General features: G+C 33.6%; 1 protein-coding gene across 1 annotated transcript in view; it reads left to right on the top strand.

Annotated features, from left to right (window-relative positions):
* Positions 1 to 24,692, top strand: part of TBX18 (T-box transcription factor 18) — a 34,625-nt gene extending 9,933 nt beyond the window's left edge. Inside the window, exons 5-8 of the mRNA XM_053709088.1 lie at positions 10,167 to 10,334; positions 14,407 to 14,471; positions 23,468 to 23,562; positions 23,824 to 24,692. Coding sequence (XP_053565063.1) covers positions 10,167 to 10,334; positions 14,407 to 14,471; positions 23,468 to 23,562; positions 23,824 to 24,542 — 1,047 coding nt within the window. The 3' untranslated portion in view covers positions 24,543 to 24,692. The remainder of the gene's footprint in view (positions 1 to 10,166; positions 10,335 to 14,406; positions 14,472 to 23,467; positions 23,563 to 23,823) is intronic.
* Positions 24,693 to 26,895: the final 2,203 nt, after the last annotated feature.

Genomic DNA, 26,895 nt, shown 5'->3' with positions numbered 1-26,895 from the left:
ATGTCTTTTACAAAGTGCAACTGTGTAGCTGATACATAAACCAAAAGTAATAATTATTAGCTAAACAGACGTCTGTTGTGTATACCGTACATAACATAAACATATTATGGCATGCCAAAGACATATGGAAAGAAATTATATTGCATACACATTTAGATAAATAAACAGTGTATGACATAAAACACACTGGGAGCACATAAGTGCCGTACGTAGCACGCTCCCTGGAAATGTCCCAAATGTAGACAAAAGCATAAAGTGAATGTTAGTGGGTATAAGGAGCACTTAGTGCAGTCGCACGCTCCAAAACATAAACGGAAATGTATACAGACAGTCTCTGTGCAGCACAAAGTAAACTTTTCAATAAACAACTTTTCCGGTAATGGGCCAATTTACCCTGATACCTCCTTTCTTGGGGGTCTTTTCCAGGATCCCGTATCCGGACTGTGTAGTTACCAGTTGTGCTGTGTTTTTACTTAAGGCAGGTGTAACTCCTCATAGCTGCGATTAGGCTCATCCCCTGCATCCGTTTGCGGGCACGTTGTTCCACTCACCAAACACACATTCAGCATGGAGGGCTTGGTTCACAGCTGACCATCAGCTCACAGGTGAGTATCGATTGCGGGAATGATGAGGCGTTTCGCCCCTCCCCTCAATGTTTTATTGAAAAGTTTACTTTGTGCTGCACAGAGACTGTCTGTATACATTTCCGTTTATATTTTGGAGCGTGCGGCTGCACTAAGTGCTCCTTATACCCACTAACATTCACTTTATGCTTTTGTCTACATTTGGGACATTTCCAGGGAGCGTGCTACGTACGGCACTTATGTGCTCCCAGTGTGTTTTATGTCATACACTGGTTTTTTTATCTAAATGTGTATGCAATATAATTTCTTTCCCAATGTCTTTGGCATGCCATAATATGTTTATGTTATGTACGGTATACACAACAGACGTCTGTTTAGCTAATAATTATTACTTTTGGTTTATGTATCAGCTACACAGTTGCACTTTGTAAAAGACATTTCACTGAGCATTTTTTGAAGCTGTAATAAAATTAAGTTGTTTTTCGGTGCAGCCTGTGTCACACTTTGGCTTTTGTTATATTTTTCCCATTAGCCCAATCTTTATATGGTGTATATTTATAATATTTTGTGACTGCTTGCACACTTACTACAGTTGTAGTTTCACCATAAGCCTATTTTTGAGTGTCACCACCCCTGTCAATTTGTTTATATATATATATATATATATATATATATATATATATAATTGAGGTTGAAAATCTGACTATTGTAAGCTATTAAGCCAGCACATATTGTTGATTTGTGCTCTACAGTAGTGTCCACACATAAACCACCTATGATCCTCACTGGTATTGCAAACAATGGCATGTGGTTGAGTAGCAACATTGTTAATCCACTTTAAGAGAATTATATGGCTTGGGGGACACTGGGAATAAGTGTTTGTGTATGAGCAAAGGTCAGTAGGTATTTGAGCTCCATGATTGGGAGGATTTAGAGTAGAGAGTTGGTAACAGATCACAGCTTTGTGGATAGATCCAGAGTAAATAAATGAAAAAAAAAATGTATTAAAGACAAAGCCATTTATTTAGACTTACTGTATAGCCTGATTCTAAAAAGGTCTTTGTGCTTGTGAGATTCTATAATAAATCTTTCCAGTACTATAAAGTCCCTGTCCATATTCTATAAAGCCAGTTTTGACCTTGAGAATAGTGTATCTTGTGAAGGGTGTCCACTCAATGCAGTAGAATTGCATAATTAACAAGTGCATAATAAAAAGACAACGACTTAGCACCTATTCAGAATTTCAAATAAGCAGTAGATTTTTTTTATGATAAATTTATTTTTTCTCCCATTTTCCGGCACCTTGTATCATGTGACAAACATCAGCCAAACACAGACTAGTATACATATACCCTGTGAGCTTATGCACATGCTCAGTAGAATCTTGTTCCCCAAGAAGATGTGAATATAAAAAGACTGTGCAAAATCTGATAATGGAAGTAAATTGGAAATTGTCTTAATATGGCATGCTCTATCTGAATCATAAAAGTTTATTTTGACTTCGGAATACTCCTATAATGTTGATACACAAATTGTGTACCAACTCTAGGGGGTGCAATTATTGGATAAAGGTGTGTGTATATTTCTATCCACAGCACAATTAATACAGGAATATTATACCAATAATAAAAAACAAAGCAAAACAATAAATAAAAAACATCAATAGTGTCTAAAGACAGACTATAGCAGTGGACATGAGTCCTAATGATTCTTAGCTGATTCTGGATGTTAGTCCTTAGATGAATACTAGGAACACAAGTCCTTTATAGATGGTAGACCTGATTATTCATTCAGGTCGAAGGATAGTCACACAAGGGTTCACACCCGATAGGAGTCAGCTCTCTGTCACAATATCCCGTCAAGATGAATCTTTTTCTGTGAAAAATAATCACAAAACAAAGGCGCCTCCTAGTGTGATATAGTATATACAGAATGAGGTGAGTAAATGAAAGAATGAATACTCACAAGTTTAGCAGCACCAGATTGCGCTAAATCAAGCAGACTGGGAGATTGCAGTGTCCGAGCTCACTGGCCCAGCATGAGTATCAGTATCCTAGGTGTCCTCAGTGGAAATACTAAGTTCAGACTCTCAAATAAAATTGTAATTATCACAATTTAATATAAAACATAAAAACAGAGATCAAAATGAATGACTCTGGTATTAAAAACACAGAAAGCAATGCGTTTCTCAGAACACTGTCTGTTTCATCAGGCTTCTACTAACTAAATGAGAGTTCTGACTTAAATACAAACAACAACCAATCCTAATTTCCTAAAGAAAGACCCACCTCTTTAGCATATTATTGTCCATATTGTTCATATTGTAAGGTGAGTTTTACTGCCTCTGCTAGTGGGCTGAACAGGGGTGTTCCTTGGGTGTAGCTGATTTTCTTCACTAGGTTTGTCGTATTCTGTAAACATTGTACCGCTGCAGATTTTGCAAACTTAAAAGTGTCTCAATTGTTTCAAAATATGCAAAACACTTATGACGCTAATATAAAAACACATGCGAAAATAGAGGCGATTGTAAGATACTACTATATGCTGAAAGCAAAGTAATCTGATTTGTAGACATGTGCATTCATTTTATTATGAATGCATATTCATAACAAAAATAAGTATATTTGTTTAATTTCATTAGCATGGTCCTGGGCTCTATGGATTAGCACGGCTCCCCCAGTGCGCTATAAGTATAGAACTACAGGTGATACATTTTCACCTACAGTAAAGGAACATTTACATTTGTTTTAATGAAAACTAATGTAAATGTTACCAGATATTTAGTATTTATTTTGTTTTAACTGAAAAGAATACCAAACATATTATTTGTTCAAAATGATTAGTCCAAAAAAATTATTCAGTGCTGCACAAGTCTACTGATTTGTATTGGATGTAGTATTTCATTTAAAAGGGATATTAAACCCACATTTTTTTCTTTCATGATTCAGATAGAGCATGACATTTTAAGCAACTTTCTCATTTACTCCTATTATCAAATTTTATTTGCTCTCTTGGTATCTTTATTTGAAAGCAGAAATGTCAGCTTAGGAGCAGGCGCATTTTTGGTTCAGAACCTGGGTAGCTTTTGCTGATTGGTGGTTAAATAGCTTAACCACAGCCATGAGCTAAGGGCATTTAATTTTAGGTTTAGGTTTTCATATAATTTAAAGGGTTGTGGAAGACAAAATTAATCTCTTATGATGTAGATAAGACAAACAACAAACATATACATAAATGAATACAATTCTGTTAACAAATTTTCACCTTTCTCTTTTGTGTTTTTGTTCAACCTTACCTCTTTTCTATGACATCATACAGAGATAGAATTATGAGTACACATGCTTCTTTATCACTATGGCAACTGTGTTTGCAACAATTGTCAAAACATAACATCTGCATTAAGGGTATTAAATCTTCATTGAAGTCTCATTGCAATATACACAAATACAGAGTGTGACCAAACACATATATCTGCAACAATTTTATACATCTAGTTTGCATCGTTAGCATCATGGGATCTAGTAAAACAGGTCACGTTGCACACAATTATGTACACATCAATGTCATGTACTAAACTATAGATTACTTGATATGTCCCCCAAGTTTTGTTACCCTGGAGTATATAATCTATTAATAAGAGGGTGGCACATTATATAATATTATATATACAGTATATATATATATATTATATATATATATATATATATATATATATATATATATATATATACAAATAAAGCAATTTGTAGATGTATGTAGGCTATTTAATGATAAATGATAAAGATATCTTATGTGGGATATATAAGGAGAAAATATTGATAAAGTATTAACTTAACATTGCATAATATCTTTATTTTTTTCTTACTGCGTCTTTCCATGCACTGGTTAGCAGGAGTACAGGTAAAGCAGATTTTTTTTCTAAATGTCATTATATTTGTATTTTAAATATATAGAGTTAATGTTGTTAAATCTATTCTTGGATGTTCTTATAAATAGTAGTATCTTTAATTAAATTGTTTTAAAATTATGTTCAGAGCATGGATCCCTCTAATGTTGACGTATTTGATTCCCATTATTGTTTCACTGTATCCAAGATTTGACTGAAATATATAGATAATGAAATACAATTTGCTGAGGTTAATAGAAATCAATAGTATTCATCATAGGACTTCTACTTCACATGTAATTGTCCATAAAATTATCTAATATGAAAATTGTAATCAGTTACAAAAATGTGTTTAAATCGGTAGAAAGGGAAGGATTTCTGCTTAATAAACACACTCTGAATATGATCAGATTTATCATACAAGGCCCAATAATCTAAAACTCTCTGGGCTTGTGACATTTTCTAAGAAAAATTGCCATTACTATCAAGCCCCTGTCTTAGTTATTGAAAGGCAGTTTTTACATTGAGAATAGTGTCTTGCAAAGGGGCTTTCCTGACTTTTAAGTATGTGATGCATACATTACAATAGGACCCACACAACAATCATAATTTTGGAAATCATATTAAAAGAATAAATGAAATACTGAGGCAAAAACATGCAGTAAAAATTGTATTGTTTAATTACATTAAAATAGCAATAAAATTGCTTTGCAAAAATAATATTTTATTGAAAATTGAAAAATTACAATTCATATTGAAATTATGCAGGAAAAAAAACATTTATTAAAATCTTATTAAAATTGCAATGTGCATGCATAAAACAGTGTGAAATTTATATTTATGATATGCAATTCAAAGCAAATTGCTTCCTTATTGTAAAATCAATTTCCTTGCCAAAGCTAGTGGGCTGCACAGGGGTGTTCCATAAGTAAGAATGACATTTCTCCTCCAGGTCTGACATATTCTCTTAACAATTTTCCCCTGTAAATCTCAATGTTTTGTTCAAAGGTGTTGAGATTCTGTCCAAATACGTAAATCATTTATTACCCTAATAGAAAAACACTCACGAGATTACGAGTTTTGCGGTAACAGGGGTGGGTTGCTAATGAGCATTTTTTTTTCAACGCTCCCTTAAGACAACGCTGGTATTATGGGGTTTTTTTAAACCCGGCGTTAGCCGCAAAAAGGTGAGCGTAGAGCAAAATTTAGCTCCACATCTCACCTCAATACCAGCGTTGTTTACTGTAGCGGTGAGCTGGCAAAACGTGCTTGTGCACGATTTCCCCATAGGAATCAATGAGGCAGATTGGGCTGAAAAATACCCTAACACCTGCAAAAAAGCAGCGTTCAGCTTCTAACGCAGCCCCATTGATTCCTATGGGGAAACACTTTTTATGTCTACACCTAACACCCTGACATGAACCCCAAGTCTAAACACCCCTAATCTACACTTATTAACCCCTAATCTGACACCCCGACATTGTCACCACCTACATTATATTATTAACCCCTAATCTGCCGCTCCGGACACCGCCGGAACCTACATTATACTTATGAACCCCTAATCTGATGCCCCCAACATCGCCGAACCCTACAATTATTAACCCCTAATCTGCCGTCCCCATCGTCGCCGCTACTATATTAAATTTATTAACCCCTATACCTAAGTCTAACCCTAACCCTAACACCCCCTAACTTAAATATAATTTAAAAAAATGTAAAGAAAATAACTACAATTAAATGAATTAATCCTATTTAAAACTAAATACTTACCTGTATAATAAACCCTAAGATAGCTACAATATAACTAATAGTTACATTGTAGCTAGCTTAGGATTTATATTTATTTTACAGGCAACTTTGTATTTATTTTAACTAGGTACAATAGTTATTAAATAGTTATTAACTATTTAATAACTTCCTAGTTAAAATAAAGACAAATATACCTGTAAAATAAACCCTAACCTAAGTTACAATTACACCTAACACTACACTATCATTAAATTAATTACCTAAACTAACTACAATTAAATACAATTAAATTAAATAAACTTAAGTACAAAAAAAAACCACTAAATTACAGAAAATAAAAAAATAATTACAAGAATTTTAAACTAATTACACCTAATCTAATCCCCCTAATAAAATAAAAAAAGCCCTCCAAAATAATAAAATTCTCTACCCTATACTAAATTACAAATAGCCTGTTAAAAAAATACAATACCCCCCAACAATAAAACCCACACCCACACACCCAACCCTACTCTAAAACCCACCCAATACCCCCTTAATAAAACCTAACACTACCCCCTTGAAGATCACCCTACCTTGAGCCGTCTTCACCCAGCCGGGCACAAGTGGTCCTCCAGAGGGGCAGAAGTCTTCATCCGATCCGGGCAGAAGAGGAACTCCAGATGAGCAGAAGTCTTCATCCAGGCGGCATCTTCTATCTTCATCCATCCGGAGCGGAGCGGGTCCATATTGAAGCCAGCCGACGCAGAGCATCCTCTTCTTCTGACGACTCCCGACGAATGAAGGTTCCTTTAAATGACGTCATCCAAGATGGCGTCCCTTGAATTCCGATTGGCTGATAGGATTCTATCAGCCAATCGGAATTAAGGTAGAAAAAATCCTATTGGCTGATCCAATCAGCCAATAGAATTGAGCTTACATTCTATTGGCTGATTGGAACAGCCAATAGAATGCAAGCTCAATCCTATTGGCTGATTGGATCAGCCAATAGGATTGAGATTCAATCCTATTGGCTGATTACATCAGCCAATAGGATTTTTTCTACCTTAATTTCTGATTGGCTGATAGAATCCTATCAGCCAATCGGAATTGAAGGGACGCTATCTTGGATGACGTAATTTAAAGGAACCTTCATTCGTCAGGAGTTGTCGGAAGAAGAGGATGCTCCGCGTCCGCTGGCTTGAAGATGGACCCGCTCCGCTCCGGATGGATGAAGATAGAAGATGCCGCCTGGAAGAAGACTTCTGCTCGTCTGGAGGTTCTCTTCTGCCTGGATCGGATAAAGACTTCTGCCCCTCTAGAGGACCACTTGTGCCCGGCTGGGTGAAAACGGCTCAAGGTAAGGTGATCTTCAAGGGGGTAGTGTTAGGTTTTATTAAGGGGGGATTGGGTGGGTTTTAGAGTAGGGTTGGGTGTGTGGGAGGTGGGTTTTAATGTTGGGGGGTATTGTATTTTTTTTTTTTACAGATAAAAGAGCTGATTAGTTTGAGGCAATGCCCCGCAAAAAGCCCTTTTAATGGCTATTTGTAATTTAGTATAGGGTAGGGAATTTTATTATTTTTGGGGGCTCTTTTATTTTATTAGGGGGATTAGATTAGGTGTAATTAGTTTAAAATTCTTGAATTATTTTTTTATTTTCTGTAATTTAGTGGGGGTATTTGTACTTTAGTTTATTTAATTGTATTTAATTGTAGTTAGTTTAGGTAATTAATTTAATGATAGTGTAGTGTTAGGTGTAATTGTAATTTAGGTTAGGATTTATTTTACAGGTATATTTGTCTTTATTTTAACTAGGAAGTTAGTAAATAGTTAATAACTATTTAATAACTATTGTACCTAGTTAAAATAAATACAAAGTTGCCTGTAAAATAAATATAAACCCTAAGATAGATACAAATGTAACTATTAGTTATATTGTAGCTATCTTATGGTTCATTTTACAGGTAAGTATTTAGTTTTAAATAGGAATAATTCATTTATTGTAGTAATTTAATTTCGTTTTATTTAAATTATATTTAAGTTAGGGGGTGTTAGACTTAGGTTTAGACTTAGGTTTAGGGGTTAATAAATTTAATATAGTAGCGGCGACGTTGGGGGCTGCAGATTAGGGGTTAATAAATGTAGGTAGGTGTCGGCGATGTTAGGGATGGCAAATTAGGGGTTAATAAAATGTAACTAGTGTTTGCGAGGCGGGGTGCGGCGGTTTAGGGGTTAATATATTTATTATAGTGGCGGCGATGTCCTGTCAGCAGATTAGGGGTTAAAAACTTTATTTAAGTGTTTCCGATGTGGGGGGGGGCTCGGTTTAGGGGTTAATAGGTAGTTTATGGGTGTTAGAGTACTTTTTAGCACTTTAGTTAAGAGTTTTATGTTACTGCGTTAGCCCATAAAACACTTAAATACTGACTTTTAAATGTGGTAGGAGTCTTGACAGGAGAGGCTGTACCGCTCACTTCTTCCAAGACTCGTAATACCGGCATTAGCCAAATCCCATTAAAAAGATAGGATACGCAATTTACGTAAGGGGATTTGCAGTAAGCTCGAGTCACGGAAGAAAAGTGAGCGGTACACCTGTACCTGCCAGACTCGTAATACCAGCAGGCGTTAAAAAGCAGCGATGGGACCTCTCAACGCTGCTTTTTAAGGCTAACGCAAGACTCGTAATCTAGCAGAATGTGTGTTAATAGTTAGCGACATGCTGTGGGTACTGTGTATGTGTATATATATATATATATATATATATATATAAATCTCCTTGGTTGAGCCTAGCACCTCAGTTTGGATGTATGTATATTATATTTATTACATTAGAAGCAAAACCTTTTTGTGTGTCCAAATTGGTGATAATACTCTTGAAAATATGGTAGTAGCTAAGAAGCCACAATTTTATCTGAAATGAGCAACTTTATAAAAAAATAAAATAAAACTAAGTTTGTATTTTGCAGTTTGGTTATAATGTTCTTAGAAAAAAAAAAAACATGACATTTACTCATGTAGGCCTAGATCCTACCATAATATGTCTAATGATAACCATTGTTTTTGTGCCTATAAGATATTCTATAACCAGTGCAGAATAGATTTCTTCCCCTAGTGAGTGAAGCCATGATGCTAAATCATGTTATTACACAGAGCCTATCCTGTTCAATTTTATAATTTAGAGTTGTTTATTTTGCTTTGTATTGTTCTGGATGTAAGAGACTGACACTTACATCACAATATAATGCTCAATAAATTGGTTGCTCTCAGTCAGTTGAGATCATAGAGAATGTTCAGGCACAAATGCAGATATTCTCATTAGATGATGAGTGATGAAGAAAATCAGCAACTGACAATGCTATATGATTTACTGCTTATATTTAGGCCACAAAATGCATGAGTCATGTAATTCAATATATCCTAACATAAAGACTTGTTGCAGAATGTTGCTATAATAAAATATATATATTTTTTCAGATCTTTTCCTTAATTGGAAACAAGTGGCTCTTTTTTCCCCATTACTGAAAGCAAGAGCCCATATTGTTTTCATGAAAAGTTAAGGATAATCAGCAAAATGCATCAAGAGGCTCTAGGATTGGTCAAAATACTGTTCCCATCACAGCTTGTTCTTTATTATTCAGGCCTTCATCCATGGTTTTGAAGTCACCAGCATTAAAATAAAGTTACTTTTAGCTTTTGAAGTTTCAGGATGAAAACCAAACTATAATTTCAAACACAGTTATGACAGACACTCAACTGTGAATAATTAAGATCAGAGAATAACCCAAAAATTCAGTCAAATGTAATTAAAAACTAAATATGAAATTAATTTATTTCTAATGAATGACATTAAAACACCTTATTACACAGTTCAGCGTGTATGGTAATTGAGAAAAATGCATTTTAAAGTCAAAATCTTTTAAAAGTATTCATTGTTTAATAACAGAGAACACATTTCTCATTTTCAGATTATACTTCATTCGATGCACAAATACCAGCCCCGTGTCCATGTCATTCGCAAAGATTGTGGAAATGAACTTTCAACAGTTAAACCCATTCCTGCTGGAGAAGGAGATAAAGCGTTTTCATTTTCAGAAACAATATTTACCACAGTGACAGCATATCAGAATCAACAGGTATAGTCAGTGGTTTTTATGAGTTATCTGCTACACTTGGTTTTGTCTAATATGATTATCCTCCTGCTTTTCTAAACAAAAAAAATCTTTTTTTTTTCTAGATAACTATCTAGGACTAATTTTTGTTGTTGTCATTCTTTGCCTAAATATATCATACCCTGTGACTGTACACATTTCTTATAATGCCCAACTGATATAATCTCTCCTATTTGTTTCTTACATATTTTTAGTTGGGACATGATATAGTTAGATAAAGAAATGACAAAAAAAAAAAATCAGTCCCAGGTAATTGTTTGTAATTTCTTAAATTTTCCTACATATTCTTGAACCTGATTGCTATAGTTTTTACTTCCAGTTTGTTAAAAAATGATGACTTTCGGCTAGATTACAAGTGTTGTGGTACGACTTTTAAGGCTGTAAAAATAGCAATTCCTGCGTAATGGCCAGGAACGCATATTACGAGTTGTGTCAGTATAGCTGTAATGCAAGCATTTTAGCCTGTAACGCAACGTCCATAAAGCACTTGAAAAAAAAAAATTGTGATTGATTTCCATAGGGCCGATATTACAGGTTGTGCGGTCCGGCTAAAATACTTGCGTTACATCCTATACCGACACGATCCATACCGTCATCGGAGAGCAGTAGTTATGGATTTTGCGAAACAAAAATGTTTTGCAAAACTCATAACTAAACTGCTACAGAGTACACTAACACCCATAAACTATTAACCCCTAATCCGCCGCTCCCCAACATTGCCAACACTAAAATAAAACCTATTAACTCCTAAACCTTTCGGCCTCCCACATCGCTGCTACTAAATAAATCTATTAACCCCTAAACCGCCAGCCCCCCCACATTGCAAAACACTAAATTAAATTATTAACCCCTAAACCTAACCCCCCCTTAACTTTAAATTAAAAGTACAATATAACTGTCTTAAAATAAATAAAAACTTACCTGTGAAAAAAAATAAACCTAACATTAAACTATAAATTAACCTAACATTACTATTCTAATAAAATAAAAAATACTACCAATAAAAAAATCTAAATTACAAATTTAAAAAGAGATTTTTCATTCCGCAATTCAGGTGTTAGGTTTTTTTCTAACACTCTCTCCCCATTGATGTCTATTGGGGAAAGCGTGCACGAGCACGTCAAAGCAGCCCTTGGCTTTTGTGTGGTATGGAGCTTAACGCCACCATATCGCACACATAAGGAGGCTTTTCAGTAACTCGTAATGGCAGAGCTATGGAGAGTGAAATAACACAACTTTATTGGCGTTAGTTTTGCGCAAAAATCATAATCTAGGTGTTTGTAAGCTATTTTCTTACAGCTATTATCTATGAAAAGAGAAGATTTTATTTTTACAACAAATGGTTATATTACAAGTGGTGCAATACCATTAGTGCAGTTGCAATATTGCGACCGCATTAACTTGCGCGCTTATTACAAGTTGAAAGTTAACAAGTTAGATTGAGCACAATTCAATTTAATGTGCATCTGGTTAGCGTGGCTTAAGACCTTGCGTAAAGGCTTAGACAAAAAAAAAAACACTTTCTGATAAAAAAATATATTATTAAAAAGGGTTATAAGGGTTCAAAGGTATATGGTCTTATCTCTCTCTTTCTCTATTTCTCTCTCTCCCTCTCTCTCCCTCTCTCTCCTCTCTTCTCTCTCTCTCTCTCTCTCCACAGCACTCACCGTTTTATTTTGTAAAACTTTACCTTTATTAAGGAGATTAAAACATGTTTATTCCAAACATTTTCAGTGTCAGATGTGACACATTTTTCAATGGTTAACATCGAAGTAGCGCTTCGGCCTATATGTGCATGGTCAGTGCAGGTGCAGCTATATACCTCTAGTCACATTGAGCAAGGGGTCAACGTCTGGTTGCCTCCATTACCCTTAGGGAGAGTAAAAACACAAAAGAGAGAAGCTCAACTTTGAACAGATAGTGCTTAATAACCCTCCCTAAGAGATGGTCCCTACCCAGGGTGCAGCCTCTTTCTGCCCAATCTGTGCTTTTCACAGAAGAGAACTTTCCTGTAGCATATCAGTCTGACCTACAGCACGGAACTTGAGGCACGTTATGCATAATTTACATTCCAATGTTCTTCACATAGAAAATAAATATTTTTATTTTTAAATATATATTTCTATGTATATATATATATATATATATATATATATATATATATATATATATATATATATATATCTGATGATGTTAATGTAAAATAGTTAGTTATCCCTATATATCTATATGAATATATATATACAGGTATAGGGATATATAAATAGATATAGAAATATATCTTTAAAATAAAAATAACATTTTCCTGTATGTAAAGAACATTTGGATGTGAAATATTAATAACTCCTGTCGGGTATAGCAACATGGTGTCAGGTTAGCGAGTGAGTGATAATTGTTAGTCTTTACACACAATTTTTACTCTCAACTTGTAATATGAGCGCTAACCAATGCACACAAAAATGTTACTTCTGGTAGTGTTAATGCTCGAGCGAATGCGCTATGTAGTGCGTCACTTGTAATCTAGCCTATAATGTTTTATAAATAAAAAATAGCATAAATAAGTTAATAGTATGTTTATTTGTTATTTGTTTTATATTGTATATAATTTACCTTTATGGAGATACATTTCTTCTTGTTGAGCAATATAATGAAAACTTGGCAATGGGTGCGCATTCCTAAGTTGTAGAAGATCTAGTCCATAAATTTAAGCCTCTAAAAATCAGCATTGTCTGTGTACACAATAACTGTATGGCTTAACATTTTGTGGCATTATGGTTTATTCAGAAATTCAGTGGAAAATGAATGGAAAAAGAGTTTGCCTCTGAGGGATCATTAACACATTTTAGTGAATTGTTTGGGAATCACAGATATGTTCAATTGGAATCATGTGTGCTCTGTACAAAAAACAGTGGAACTAAAATATGTTTATGTGAGAATAAATGCATTTTAAACCAATAATTGGTTTACATTTTTTGAAAGATTATATATTACTGATGCAATAGGTAAAATAGTATAAATATTTGTTTTACTAAAAAATACGTAGAATTCAATTTGCAAAACTTTGTATATTAAAAACACATTTTATCAAATTATTAGCCAGATTCCTTCTCTTAAAATGCTGTGTAGACTGGAGCATTGCAGCCAGCCAGAGGCTGTATCACTCAAGCCAATATTATCTTGGATGCTTGTCTTCATAGAGAGGATAAAACATTCTTGTTTCCATGCATTAAAAAAAATAAACTTTAGATTATATAAAAAAAAACAACATATATTAATTAAGCTAGTTATGTATTCTCTTCACAACCTTAAAGAAACATTCCGGTCAAAATTGAGATGTACATAGATCAATTACATCTTTGAAAAGAAACATATTTACAATAAACATATATTGTCAAAATGTTTCTAGTAACAATTATCACTGTTTTAGTGTTAGCATTTTTCTATGCACGTGCATTTGAAGCATAGCTAGTACACGATCATCTTAAATACTGCAGCTCCTCATAGATCCAGTGGGGCTTGTATCATGTCACCAATGATGTAATTTGAGTCACTACCAGAAAATGCAAGCGCCTTAGGCTTTTTGAGCAAGTGATATGTGCCTACAATACTGGTGCACAGAGCATACTTAAGTACACTCTTGAAACAGCTACAGGTTTTGCTAGAAACATTTTTGCTAATACATGTATATTGGAGAAATGCTTCTATTTAAAACCAAAATGCACCTGTGTGCATATTAATTTTGGCTGCAATGTCTCTTTAAGTTAAATTTACAGTTTTTAAACTAAAATCACAATGTTGATTAAAGCTTGTTCAAATTAAATTATTTTTAAATAAAATATTTATTTAGAAAGTTTCCCATAATAAAGAACTATAACTATTTAATCAGTTCATATTTATTTTCAACTAAATGTGCAGCAAACACATTATTAACATAATAAAAAAATGAATATTTATTTTTATATTTAATATGATTCTTATTTTTTTGTTACAATGTTAATCTGCTTAATTAATATGCATGTCTTTTATATCTTTCTAGATTACACGATTAAAGATTGATAGAAATCCATTTGCAAAAGGTTTTAGGGATTCAGGCCGAAACAGGTTAGTATCATTGTCATTCTATCAGAATGGCTGTAAATTAGTTCCCTGAATTCACTATGACTTGAATAGCGACTCCACTTTTAACAGTCTAAACAATTCCTATAAATATTACATAGAATATCATAATATTTGGTGTGCAGAACACTGTTAAATTCCACACAGCCATTGGCTGCACACTCTAATGATCTATTTATAGCTGTCCTTAATTGGCCACAGCAGAGAAGGTAACCTAAGATACAACATGGCAGATCCCATTGTTTTATAGACATCAAAACTTTATACTTAATTTACATCTACGTGTTATTCACAGACTACTCTTTTCTTTGAAAGCTTAATTCTATCTATAATTTATTTAGTGTTTAATGTCCCTTAAAGTGACAGTTCACCCAAATTTTTTCTCCCATTTAAATTGTTCCCAATGATTCATTTTACCTGCTGGAGTGTTTCAAATTGTTTACAAGTAGCTCCTTTACCCCCATTTTGGCATTTGAAATAGCTGATTTAGCCTGTGGTATACAAACCTATACTGAAAGTTTCTATACTGGAGTATTGAATAGCTTAAGTAAACACAGCCAGCAGAAGAGATTACTCTTTCAGTGGGGTGCAGGATAGTTAAGTAATAAAATTATAATTTTCCATTGTTGTCTCTAAGTATTGAGCTTTGGTTTTCTAGACAAATATAAGATAAGGAAGCAAGTGTGTGTACATAAAAGTGATAACATAATGAGATCTGATATTACCTGAAGCTCAACCCATTGTAATAGGCTGTGGTTTAAGAGCAAAAAAATACAGCAACTTCATATACACAAATAAACCTGAAAATGCAATTTCTCATAAATGTTATACTCTGCAGCTGGTATAACAAGTCATTGAAAATACATTAATATAAAAACAATTTTAAAGTGTACTGTCCCTTTAATATAGGTAAATAAGGGCTCCAAGCAGATTTTCACTAGTAATAGTCACATCAAGACTTTCAATGCCTTTTTTTAAAAATAAAAGCTTTAAGCAGATTTTGGTGATAAAAAATAAGAGGACTTTGGTTAATTTCTTTTTAAATATATTGGGCAGCATTGTAATATTTCTTTCCCATCTCTTAGCTTGCAAGTTTTACTCTTATCTGTTCAGTTAAAACAAGTGACACATGAAATGATTTGTTATGCTCAAAAATTCACAATAAATATAATGTAATCACGATAACCTAAATATTTCAAGTTATGTGACTCGCGCATTAAATAGGAGCTTTGGCCTGTGTTTCTCTTAAAAGGGGAACCCAGAGTTGCTTCTCTCACAGAGCCGTATTTCTGCCTCAGATCCCTATAAACTTGAACTGTGAAAGAAAACTGAGCCTTGTTTTTACCTCCTGGTTTCACTGTGTGATTCTGTATTGTTGTGCATTCTTCTGCTCTTAATAAAGTCTTCCATGTTTTAATTTTCTCTATGTATAAATCCCCACAGTAAGGGAGCATTGTATTACTGTGACTTTACAGGCTTACTATATCACAAAAATATGAACTATGTTCAATATAAAACAAACAAACAAACAAAAAAAAAATAACAAATTCAATATCCTAGTATAGCTGAGGCCTCTTATGCATTTTGTGTTAACTACATGCCTTAATGGATCATCTCTTTAATTTTTATAATATGTTAACCAATTTTTGGTACGTTTTCAAATTAAAGGTGGTAATGAATGAATACAAAGGTTAAAAATATAATTTATTGGATGGGGATCTCCATATGTTTATATCAACATATTATCGAATGTTGTAATTAAAGTAATATTATTGTGAAATGATAAATCATTAATATATAAGTATAAACTAAATAATTAAGAAGTATATATTTATATAAAAGTCCAGAAAAGGTGCACTCTCACAAACATAACAGTTCACACGCCAGGGTGCTCAATAATTATCAATAGAATACGTAAAAAATCAGCACTCGCTGGACTTGACATAAGGTGAAACAATCCTTTAAATTAAATACCAGTGACATTTCGGAGTGGTCTGATGAAGGGGTGAACACCCCAAAACATGACTGGTATGTAATTAAAGGATTGTTTCACCGAATGTCAAGCCCAGAGAGTGCTGATTTTCACGTATTATATATATATATATATATATATATATATATATACACATATATATGTGTGTATATAGTAGTAAAGAATGGGGATGCACCCGCCAGGATTTCCAAAGTTACCTTTAATGTAACATTTTGGGGTGTTACCCCCTTCGTCAGACAATACAAAATAACAGCGAAACACCTGTTGATTGCTGATTGTGGGAGTGGCATCACAGGTGATGACCTGGGACTGTATCACTTAGGTTAGTTTAAAAGGCACGGTGGTAAGTAGGTTGTGTATTGTTATTTTGTATTTTCTGACAAAGGGGGTAACACCCTGAAATGTTACATTAAAGGTAACTTTGGAAATCCTAGCGAGTGCATCCCCATTCTTTACTACTATCAATACTATGGAAGCACACTAGGTGGATGAAATGTTAACCATGAGCGCTGACCTGCCTGCTGTATATATATATATATATATATATATATATATATAGTAGTGTCCAATAATATGCACTCACTGGATTTAAATACACTTTAATTAAACAGTGACGTTTCGGGGCATTCACCCCTTCCTCAGACAGAGGAAAGTTATGCACACAAGTAGAATGTAACAGGTCAGAAAACTGATCTGTAAACAAGCAGCACCAAAAGTTGCGCAGATTGGGGGGAGAATATTTAGCAGCCGTTAAAAAACAAATACATCAGAGGATAGTGCAAACTCACCAATAAATGTAAAAGTTAAAAATGGGTACAAGGGAAAACAGCGCTCAAAAATTATTTGTCTAAAACATAAAACATAAAATGATAAATAAATATTAAAAGAGTCAGAGTGTCCTTTAGAGGGATGGAATCTAGCTGCTACCATAGCTCGTGAAGAGGTTAACTGAAGTTTAAAGCTACATACTCCAAAAGGTGGATGGCATATTTGAATATCCTGGGAGGAAACAACTGGATGTGAATTATTCCAATACTACATACTCCAAAAGGTGGATGAGATCATAAAGACATCCCTTGCCATACCGGACACACCTGTACCAGTACCCTATTACCCCTTGCAGTGTGGCTACTTACCTCATTAGATTGAGGTAAAATCTGTTAAGGGGAATCTCATTACAAGAAAATATTTGAGTGGACTTGCACCATTTTGCAGTATATTGCACTTGTTGATTCATGGATTTTATATATATTATATTCTTTTAATATCTTTCTGTCATTCTTTTAATATTTATTTATCATTTTATGTTTTATGTCTTAGACAATGAATTTTTGAGCGCTGTTTTCCCTTGTACCCATATATATATATATATATATATATATATATATACATACAATATCTCACAAAAGTGAGCACACCCCTCACATTTTTGTAAATATTTTATTATAACTTTTCATGTGACAACACTGAAGAAATGACACTTTGCTACAATGTAAAGTAGTAAGTGTACAGCCTGTATAACAGTGTAAATTTGATGTCCCCTCAAAATAACTCAACACACAGCCATTCATTTCTAAACCGTTGGCAACAAAAGTGAGTACACCCCTAAGTGGAAATGTCCAAATTGGGCCCAAAGTGTCAATATTTTGTGTGGCCACCATTATTTTCCAGCACTGCCTTAACCCTCTTGGGCATGGAGTTCACCAGAGCTTCACAGGTTGCCACTGGAGTCCTCTTCCACTCCTTCATGACGACATCACGGAGCTGGTGGATGTTAGAGACCTTGCACTCCCCCACCTTCTATTTGTGAATGGTCAATAGGGTTTAGGTCTGGAGACATGCTTGGCCAGTCCATCACCTTTACCCTCAGCTTCTTTAGCAAGGCAGTGGTCATCTTGGAGGTGTGTTTGGGATTGTTATCATGTTGGAATACTGCCCTGCGGCCCAGTCTCTCAAGGGAGGGGTTCATGCTCTGCTTCAGTATGTCACAGTACATGGCATTCATGGTTCCCTCAATGAACTGTAGCTCCCCAGTGCCGGCAGCACTCATGCAGGCCCAGACCATGACACTTCCACCACCATGCTTGACTGTAGGCAAGACACACTTGTCTTTGTACTCCTTACCTGGTTGCCGCCACACACGCTTGACACCATCTGAACCAAATAAGTTTATCTTGGTCTCAATGGACCACAGGACATGGTTCCAGTAATCCATGTTCTTAGTCTGCTTGTCTTCAGCAAACTGTTTGCGGGCTTTCTAGTGCATCATCTTTAGAAGAGGCTTCCTTCTGGGACGACAGATATGCAGACCAATTTAATGCAGTGTGCAGCGTATAGTCTAAGCACTGACAGGCTGACCCCCCAACTATTCAACCTCTGCAGCAATGCTGGCAGCACTCATACGTATATTTCCCAAAGACAACCACTGGATATGACACTGCGCACGTGCAGTCAACTTCTTTGGTCGACCATGGTGAGGCCTGTTCTGAGTGGAACCTTGCCTGTGAAACCTCTGTATGGTCTTGCCCACCGTGCTGCAGCTCAGTTTCAGGGTCTTGGCATTCTTCTTATAGCCTAGGTCATCTTTATGTAGAGCAACAATTCTTTTTTTCAGATCCTCAGAGTTCTTTGCCATGAGGTGCCGTGTTAAACTTCCATTGACCAGTATGAGAGAGTGTGAGAGAGATAACACCAAATTTAACACACCTGTTCCCCATTCACACCTGAGACCTTGTAACACTAACGAGTCACATGACATCGGGAAGTGAAAATAGCTAATTGGGCCCAATTTGGGCATTTCCACTTAGGGGTGTACTCACTTTTGTTGCCAATGGTTTATACATTAATGACTGTGTGTTGAGTTAATTTGAGGGGACAGCAAATGTACACTGTTATACAGGCTGTACACTCACTACTTTACATTGTAGCACAGCGTCATTTCTTTAGTGTTGTCACATGAAAAGATATAATTATATATTTACAAAAATATGAGGGGTGTACTCACTTTTGTGAGATACTGTATATATTCATGTTGTATATTATTTGTTATCAACACTATATTATCTATATAAATATTTGCAGGGTGTAATTTGTATACAAAAATAAGTGTGTTTTTTAATCCAACTATTAAAGAGATTAACTTGTATGTAGTTTGGTATACACAATTTTTTTTTTTTTTTTTTTTGCTGTAGAGTTTCCAGTGTTTTGATGTAATATCCAAAACACCTTATTTTATTTAAAACCTGCAAACTATCTCACCCTAAAATTATAGGAAATATTTCTATAGCTTAGAAGGAGAAGAGTAATTTGCCGTAAGAATTCTTTAGCTTTTCATCTTCTAATAAAAATTGTATGTTCACTTACACCACTAACAAACTTAAACTGGTGTCCAGTTTTTAGGGGGATTCTGTTTACTCAAAAAAATAATAGTAACAAGTAGGAAGCTTTCAACAAAAAAAGAAAGAATAGTACATCATAAATGGTAAATTAATTTAGAAAGTTTGTTAAGCAAGACAAAAGTGAGGTTACATCTACAGTGAAGAAACTACAATTTAAACTACATATATTTTATTTCTTTTAACTGCTATTTTATCCTCATTTGATGTTTTGATATGCCCCCCCCCTTTATTATTGTTTTTTTTTTATATGAGAATTTTATGGAATTAAATCCAGTACAGGGATACTATTTTAAAGCTTTATACCTATAGATTTAACCAAATGGGATTGTGTTCTTGGCATTTTTAACTGTTATCTTTAAACTGTCCATATTTTAGAATCACTAGATTGTTTGCTCTATCTTTGGGTAATCCAGTACAGATCCAGATATATAAATAATGTTTAATTCATATTGATTACAGTCTGAATGATATTTTGTTCATTTTCAACTGAAAAAATCCATCACCAAATTTGTCTAGTGTTTTATCTAATTGATGTTTAAAGGGACAGTTTACTCAAATATTTTCTCCCCTTTAATTTGTTCCCAATGATCCACTTTACCTGCTGGAGTGTATTAAATTGTTTACAAGTAGCTCCTTTACCCTTATATTGGCATTTGAAATTGTTGATTTAGCATGTGGTATCCCCACCTATTCTGAAAGTTTGTGGCTGCGCGTACCAGCTATAGATAAGCTTTATAAACACAGCCAGCAGAGGAAATTACACTCCCAGTCGGATATAGCAGAGATAAGGTAATACAATGTTGATTTTCCATTGTTCTCTCAAAGTACTGGTGATTGTTTTAAGGACAGATATAAGATAAAGAAGCAGGTATATGTGCACAATGTGATACAGTAATGAAATCTGATTATACCTACAAGCTCAACCCATTTTATTAGGTTGTGGCTTCAAAACACAAAATCAGAGCTTTAATATACACAAATAAGCCTTAAAAAGCTAATTTTCATACATTTTTTACTCTGCAGTTGGTAAAAAAAGCAATTGTAAACACATTAAGGGAAAAACTATTTTACAGTATACTGTCCCTTTAAACTTTATTGAAGTTCAAAACATTAGAAAATGTCTATGGTTTACAAATAAAGTTTTTCAATTGATTTTAATTAAACATTTGATAAAATTGCTAAGGAATGTTATATGAAAGTCTCATTCTGCTGTGGTATAAAGTTTTGTTTAAGATTATCAAAAGTCGGATATTGTGTCTGATAAATCTACATGAATAAACTAGTACATGTTAAATTACACTAGATTAAATGTTAGCTCTCATACGCTTAATATGAATGCAGAGAATCAGCATCGAAAGTAAATACATTGAAAGTAGCACAATAATAATATACTGGAAAGCAAACACTTTATGCATGTATGGGTATTATGGTAAAAGGACAAATTATTATGCATAAACACCTTAACACGTTGCAAGTTTGGTACTTTGCCCACTTCCTTTTTAATAAGAACATTTATGTGTATAAGGTGTTATCTTGAATGTCAAGCTGTTAATTGTCTAGTTGGAGACCCTCAAGTCATTGTTAACAATCTGTAAAAAAATAAAAGTGAGAATTAATTATACCTACGGCGCTTGGCAAAACACTTGTATCCCTGATATGTTTGGTTTTTTTTCACCATAAATATATTAAATAATATCTTCTTTAATCAGTATAAGAATAAAAACATTTTAGTGATGTTTGTAGCTAAAAAAATGAATTATGGCTCTGAGATTTTAATAAATTTGTATTAAATAAATTCACATATTTAGAATATTAATATCATAAGGATTGCTGTGCTAGGGTTAATTTGTGAATACAATGAGTAGCTAATTATTATTATAATTACATACTTACCAGCCAGGTGCTCTGCTCTTGCTTATTTTACTAGGAAATAGCACTTTTTTTTTTACTAGTTCATTACTTCTGCTTCCACTAAAAAAAAAGATTTCCCTCCAGCCTCTCACTTTTGTTTGATCTGTAAAAAGGGTGACAAGCTAAAATCTGGTTTAGTTTAGGAGGTGATTTAATCATGTTTAGAATTAGTCTACTTACATCTAGGACCTCAGGACCTAGCTTCACAGATTTTACAGTCAGTAAACTTTAAAGAAATAACTTAACAAACAATGTAATATAAACTAAAGAGTAGAATTAGCACAAAGGAACTGGAAAAAGTGGATCATTTTAGTGACTTTTTTATTTCAAAAGTTATATTAATTTTCCAAACAAATAAGTGATAATGCACAAAATGCAACATAGACATAGAAGTACAAAGAGGGCAAAGGGAAACTAAAAAGAGGAAATGGATAAAAAAATGTATAAATAAATACCAATAAAAAATAAGGTGCTGGTTGTGCCTTTTTTATTTATTATATATAGCCACATTTTACATAGATAGATGGATAGAAAGATTGATGGATTAGATGAATAGATAGATCTTAACATTTTAAAGAAGAATTGATTTTTCTTTATCATTGAATAGCTCTTCCTGACTAATAATGTTTTTCCTAAATAGAAATCTGTTTTTATCATTTTAATTCACAGGGATAATATAACATTTAGTCTAGCTATTAAGAAGATATTCTGTATACATGACACCCAAATGCTTATTACAAAAATAATTTTCAGTTTCAGCAGTTACATTTTTTTTACTTCATATATTTTAAAACATTTTTTTAGCTACTCTACAAAGTAAAACATCTTTTTTTGGTATAATGCAATTTAGTTTTATATATTTATATATAGAATTACACCATCCTTTAAGTCGTATATAGTTGCAAGCTTTATTTAATAGAAATCAGCAGCTTAGGCCGTTAAAAGATACCCTGCAGAATATTAGCAAAGTGAAAGCAAATTTATGTGCTGAGAATAAAGTTCCATTCTTTAGTTAATCTTTCGGTTTGACCCTATAAAATGTTAAACCAGGAAAGCAAAACAATTTCTACCCTTAAAATAATTGTAACTATTTCACTAAATAAATGTGGCTGTTTGGTTGTATAAATTAAATCTGTGATAAAATGTGGAAATTGTTCAAAGGCATATTGTATAAATTATCACCCTAGCTATACTTCACCAGGAGGTAGCTTTTATCTCCTATTTAACTAGAAGTGAAAAGTCTGGGTTACTGCTGAAAATGAAGGCACATTTTTCCTAGTTTCAACTAATAAACGGTTTATAAGGGCTGTCTGTACAATATCTGGGGTCTCTGAGTGAGTTTTGCATGAAAACTGTTTGATAGTTATTACATAGTTCTAAAACAGGCATTAAATAATAACAAATTGCTTATACATAATTTATTTTAAGACTTTATTTTCCCCCATTTTGTTTTTAAATTCATGTTATAAAGTTACCTTATCAAAATTTCTGTCTCTTTCAGCTTTTCTTTTGCTACAAATAGGTTATTACTTTCAAAGGCTTGCTTTGACAATGGTGCAAACGAACAACTCTATTTTATGGTTCACTATATATATATATATATATATATATATATATATATAATTATATATATAATACTTCTTTTATTTAATGTGTTCTATATGTAATTTTTCATTTAGAATGGGCCTTGAAGCTCTTGTGGAGTCCTACGCTTTTTGGAGGCCTTCCCTTAGGACACTAACATTTGAGGACATACCTGGTATGCCAAAACAAGGTAATACAGAACAAAGCTTCCGGTATTATTATTATTATTATTATTATTATTAAAACAGCATGTCTACCTTTAAAGGGTAGCATTTTAGCTCTTAAATTAAAATGTCAGCACTTTGATATTTTTGTGATTGCCTTGTTATAGATTTCAGGACATTCAGGGTTTCATTTTCCTTGTCAATGCAAAACCGTGTTTTCTTAACCCCTTTCTGTTTATATTAAATATGTATTTACATATGGATAACATTGTGAACATGTTTTTCAGGAAGCCCTGGAGCTTCTTCTCTGCTGGCAGGTTCTGGGACTTCTGGAAGCCACCCTCACCTTCTTCCTGGTTCCCCCTGCACTTCTCCTGCTTTTCATCTTGGTGCAAACACTAGTCAGCTTTGCAGCCTTGGACCAGCAGATTATTCAGCATGTGGTCGATCGAGCCTTGCACTGAACAGGTACAGCACTTCACTTGCTGAGACTTATAACAGACTCACAAATGCCACTAGTGAGAACTTTGCAACACCAAGGACCCATTCTTATGTTGGTATGACAAGTAGTGCTGCAGTGAATATGTCCATTGCTGGTAATGAGAGTGATACCTTTGGATGCCCCCCAACAAGCTTGTCTATGCAAATTTCAGGAATGTCTCCTCAGCTTCAGTATATCATGCCAACACCAGCAAGCAATGCATTTAGCAACAGCCAACCACACCAGAGTTCCTACAATGCATTTCGTCTACATAGTCCCTGTGCTTTGTATGGATACAACTTTTCGACATCCCCCAAACTGGCTTCTAGTCCTGAAAAACTTCTTTCCTCTCAAGGAAGCTTTTTGGGTTCTTCTCCAAGTGGTACCATGACTGATCGTCAGATACACCCATCTATGGAAAGTGTACACCTCCTTAATGGTGCAGGGCAACAAAACTTCTTTGACTCTAGAAGCCTGGGAGGCTTAGCCTTAACATCCTCTCAAGTATCAGCACATATGGTTTGATTGATTGCATCATGTAAAGCTATCTTCACTTTTATTATCCTTTGTAAATATGTACATATATTAGAAAATAACAATGCACTAAGTTACTTCATTTGACTATTTTTATTTTTTGTTTTTGTTTTTACAAAGAAGCTATTTTTAAAGTTTTGTTTTCCCGTAGAATGTTAATTCAATGTGAGATTAATTAATTAATTAATTAATTAATTAAAAGTACTTTTAACTTTAATTAATTAATTAATTGAGCACATGCAGTATTTACACAATCCTCAGTCTGTTTTTTAATTCATATAAGTAATTCACATTGTCAGTTTACGGTGCATTGTTCACCATTTGCCATTACAATTCTAAATGGAAATTAACTAACATTGGAATGCCATATTTAATTTGTAATTAACTTTATATGTCTTAAATCTTGATGTTCAAAACTTATAGCAACCCAAATGCAAAAATAATGTCAAATTATGGTACTTACCTGTTTTAATATGGTATACACAATCTAGAATGTGTTGCTTTGTAGACCAATGTTTATCATCTCCAGTCCTTAGTGATTACTAACAGCTTTGGCCATAGGGAAAACTGTAATTGAGCCCAGTTAGGTTAATCACAGTAACTGGACCACCATCTGTTTAATTCATGTTATATTCTGAAAATCTGACCTGTTGGTGGTCACTGATTACTGGAGTTGAGAATTATTTTCTAAGATATTTATCTAAAGGGTATTTAAGGGGAAAAAAATAAATTAAAGCACTCTTTTTATGGCACTCTTTTATATTATAAATTGTTATAGTATATTTGTACATAGTATGCAAATCAATTTGGAATAAAGCAAAACTTTTATGTCATGATAGAGAAATATACAAGCAGAAAGTGTTAGACAAAAGCAATATATAGAAATAAAGGCTAAAATAATTGAAATATCTCATTAATATAGTGGAAAAAATGTTGTACAGGGGATTTACATCTCTTTTTCAAATGTTCACAAGTCAAGTCTTTTCTTTATAGCCCAAGTTAAAATTACCATTATTTAGAACAGGGATGTCCAATTACTATGCTTGACTAAAGTAACCTGTTCAGGACTCAAGGACCATTCTCCTACAACCTGTGTATCCAGATGCACTTTTTCATAGGAACATGTATTGTCTCTATAGACATCTATGTTAGAATAATGTATGCCTTTAACTTAAAGAACCAAAGAAATTAAGGGGATTTTTTATAAAGCTTATTTAATTATTCGGTCCATAAAGCTAATTTGATGGTGTTGTTTCATATTCCTTACAGTGCATATTGTAATTATAAAATACACAAATAATTTGTCATTTAACTATCGCTTAATTATATGCAAAAGAAAGTATACAATAAGTAACAAGCAATTGTGTTAGAATTTTTACACATTTATAGTAAAAATCAACTTTGATGTTTTTGTTTTTTTATTTTTAGTACCCCATATTTTGGCATTGACAGATAATTTAATTAATATTGTACACTGAAACCAGTAAATCTGATTTATTGTCTTTCTTAAGAAATGGGGAATTTATAACAGGCTAAGTTTCATATGCTGTTACTCAATGTGGTATTCAACTCCAGTGAAGGAGAAAAATTAACATTCCAAAATTTTAGAATCCCACTGATTTAGTTAGGTTGCTAAGTTAACCAGGTTCCATCGATTTGATTTGTTTTAAAAAAATGTCCTAAATCCAGAATAGATGGATTCTTCAGTAACTGGAGGTAGATACTCCTGATTTAGCACTTTTTATTCAAACTGATTCAGCAAGATGTTACCCACTTAGAAACAATAAATTATCTTCTAAAATCACAGCACACTGCTCAAAAGTGTAAAGTTTGAAAACACCTACTGAAGAAAATATAGCCTGTCATTAAGAAGACAACTGTTTCCACACACAAACCCTATTAATTTCAAAGAAGGAATCTGCTGCTGAGTGTCATGACAAGGCCAAAACATTGTTACATACTTAGTGCATTATTCCAAGTCTTCTGGATCATTGGTGATATTGCTTGTCTACAACATTCCAATCTGACTAAACCTGAGAAGTTATCTCAATGGTTAGCATTCATGATCAGGAAAATTTTGTTTACTTATATTCTGTTATTTTCACACTATGACAGCTCCTGGAAGTCAGAATTGCATTGCAGGGGATATGTTTATCTTCCACATGCTGCCATGTTTTGTTCAATCATTCATATCCTTTTATTATCGAACCGTAACACATTTATTACTTCATTTGAACATATAGGGAAAAAATAATTTCAGATAAACATTATTTTGGTAGGCCAAAATAATGCAAGATCTTGTTTTTTTATCATATTTTTGCTTACAGTTTAAAGCACTATAAAT

Source organism: Bombina bombina, chromosome 4, assembly GCF_027579735.1.
Source record: "Bombina bombina isolate aBomBom1 chromosome 4, aBomBom1.pri, whole genome shotgun sequence".
NCBI lineage: Eukaryota > Metazoa > Chordata > Amphibia > Anura > Bombinatoridae > Bombina > Bombina bombina.
The sequence above is the reverse complement of the archived record's forward strand: the minus strand, read 5'-3'. Positions and strand labels throughout refer to the sequence as shown.